The sequence below is a fragment of the Manacus vitellinus genome, unplaced genomic scaffold (assembly GCF_001715985.3).
Source record: "Manacus vitellinus isolate BGI_N305 unplaced genomic scaffold, ASM171598v3 scaffold_87_pilon, whole genome shotgun sequence".
Lineage (NCBI taxonomy): Eukaryota > Metazoa > Chordata > Aves > Passeriformes > Pipridae > Manacus > Manacus vitellinus.
In genome coordinates this window covers 1,632,663-1,635,157 of record NW_021940854.1, presented here as the reverse complement: position 1 = coordinate 1,635,157, position 2,495 = coordinate 1,632,663, and the positions used below count along the sequence as shown (strand labels likewise).

At 59.0% G+C, this 2,495-nt stretch overlaps 1 protein-coding gene across 1 annotated transcript in view; it reads left to right on the top strand.

Moving 5' to 3' along the window:
• The window catches only part of LOC103763242 (GDNF family receptor alpha-2), a 216,808-nt gene that overhangs the window by 39,740 nt on the left and 174,573 nt on the right, over positions 1 to 2,495 (top strand). The window contains 2 exon segments of the mRNA XM_029964994.1: positions 2,121 to 2,230; positions 2,326 to 2,471. Of these exon segments, the coding sequence (XP_029820854.1) occupies positions 2,121 to 2,230; positions 2,326 to 2,471 (256 nt within the window).

The following is a 2,495-nucleotide window of genomic DNA, read 5'->3' as shown; positions in this document are numbered from 1 at the left end:
ATCACCTGCCCGCGTCTGAGGCTAATCTTTGTTTTATCTCAGCATCTCCCGGCTTCAAAAGGATTCCTCTCCAGCAGGACACGAGGCAGAGGCAGCGCTGGGAGGGGGATGCCCAGCGGGGCCCGCGGGTTTTTCATGTCTCGCCGAGGGTTTTTTTCCGCGTGTTGTCGCAGCTTCTTGAACATCCCCGGCTCTGCAGGGGAGGGGGACAGGCGCCTTTCCCGGCTGCCTCTCCGGGCTCGTGTCTTTTAAAGCCCTTTTTCCCCTCGGTCCCTGCGAATCCCTGGAAAAACCACCTGGAGTAATCCCGGCATCTTGGGCATGAAATACTCAGGAGCCTGATGCTGCTGGGCTTGGATGGGCGTTGGGATGGCAGCAATTAGCACCCAATTAGGCCCTCGGTCACCAGCAAGAGTCTCCAGGAATCCCACTGCATTCCCATATGGAGCATCCAGTGTGCTGGAGCAGCCGGGCTTTATTCCCTCCCTTTATTCCCTCTTAATCTGAGGATTGTGGAGTGGTTTGGGTTGGAAGGGGCCTTACAGGAATCCCATTCCACCCCCTGCCGAGCTGGTTGCTCCAACCTGGCCCCTGGGATGGGGTGTCCGCATCCTTTCCCTGTTTCCCTACATCCCTTTCCCTGGGATGTAGCCCCTGGAACTGCAGCGTTCCTGCTCCTCCCTGGTGGTCCCTGCCTCGGGATCTGGAACGGGGAGGAGGAATTCTGGGGTGGGTGGAAGGAATCTGCTCCGTTCAGCCTCTGCTTCATTTGTTCCCGGTGTTTAATTTGCTCAAAAGCCTCCTGAAAACAAACCATTCCTATTTAAGGAACGAAAAAATGACGCAATTTCCCGTCGGTTCCCGCGGCTCCAGGCAGGTACTGCTGGAAGATTCAATCACTGCCTGGACAAAGCTGACATTTAATTAAGAAGGGAGGAAAGGAAGCTGAGGGAAATAATGTATTCCTGCTCCTCCTGCGGGGTGTGTGAAGTGCAGGGGGGGAAAAAAGGGAGCTGAGGAGCTTTTCCGCTGGGAAATGCCAGGGCTCATCCTCGGGGTGGGAGATTCCTCCAGAGGGGCCACGACCAACCCTCCTGTCTGTCCATTCCGTGGCTGAGTCTCCCTGGGAACCTGCAGCCTGTCCTTCTGTCCCCCTGGGCCGTCTGTCCATCCTCTTCTCCGCTCTTCCCGCTCCTTCAGGGAATTCCAGTTCCCGACCTGGGGGATCCCTCCCTGTGCGAGGGGTGGGTTTGTGTCAGCACAGCCAGGTCACGGATACCCCTGGGAATAATCGTGGAAATGGTGGAATCACACAGTGTTTGGGGTGGGAGGGACCTTAAAGGCCACGGGGAAGGGACACCTCCCGTGGAACTTCTGCTCCCGTCGCTCCTCGTGCTGATCCCACGCGGGAGGGAAGATGGGACGGGGGAACCAAGCCAGGAATCGGACTGAGGGATGGAAATCAGCTCCTCGTGGCCCTCCCTTATTCCTCCTGCTGCTGCTGGTTCTCCCCATCTCTGCTGGTTCTCCCGGGTCAGGCAGCGAGGTGGGAGCATCTCACCCCCACCCCGCTACCTTTTGGGGGGGTTTTCCTCCCCCCTCCCTTCTCGACTTCAAAAGAAGAAAGGAAAACTGTAATTCCCAGCCTCAGGCACTTTAATTGCACTCCGAGCTGGAAGGTTCCAGGGGGGAGGATAAATCCAGGCAGTGAAATTTTCGGGCCCTGTAACGACGCCCGGGAGAGGCCAAACGAGGCCGGGAAGTTTATGGGGTCTCTGCCGGTGGAGCAGCGCTTGGAGAGGGCTTGGGGAGCAGGGAGGGATGGAGGAATGAGGGTGCCAGGCTTGGAGGGGGTTCATTCCCTCGGGAATGAGGGCTGGCTCCCTCATCCCATGCCCCCTTGTCAGGGTGGGGCGACAGAGGTGGGACAAGAAGTTTCACCGCCTGAGTTCAGCTCTCACTTAGATCTCCTTCCTTTAATCCCATTTATGTTCCCCTTTGTGTTCCCCTTTATATTCCCCCTTATCTTCCCCTCTATCCTGTTGAAATACCCCCGAGCTGCCCCGTGCTGGGACAGGCGGTGCAATCCCGTCCCTCTCCCCCTTCTCTTCCCCTTCCAGGTCCCGTCTGGCCGATTTCCACACCAACTGCCAGGCCACCTTCCAGTCCCTGACCAGCTGCCCCGGGGACAACTACCAGGCGTGCCTGGGCTCCTACGCGGGGCTCATCGGTGAGTGGCAGCCTCGGGCTGGGGAAGGGTCCCCCTCCCACCGTGGCTTCATCCCTGTCCCTCCTCCTCCTCCTCCTCCTCCTCCTCCTTGCCAGGCTTCGACATGACCCCCAACTACGTCGACGCCAGCACCACCAGCATCACCATCTCGCCCTGGTGCTCCTGCAAGGGCAGCGGGAACATGGAGGAGGAGTGCGAGAGGTTCCTCCGGGACTTCACGGAAAACCCCTGTCTCCGTAAGGCGCTTCCCCCTCTCCCCCTGCCC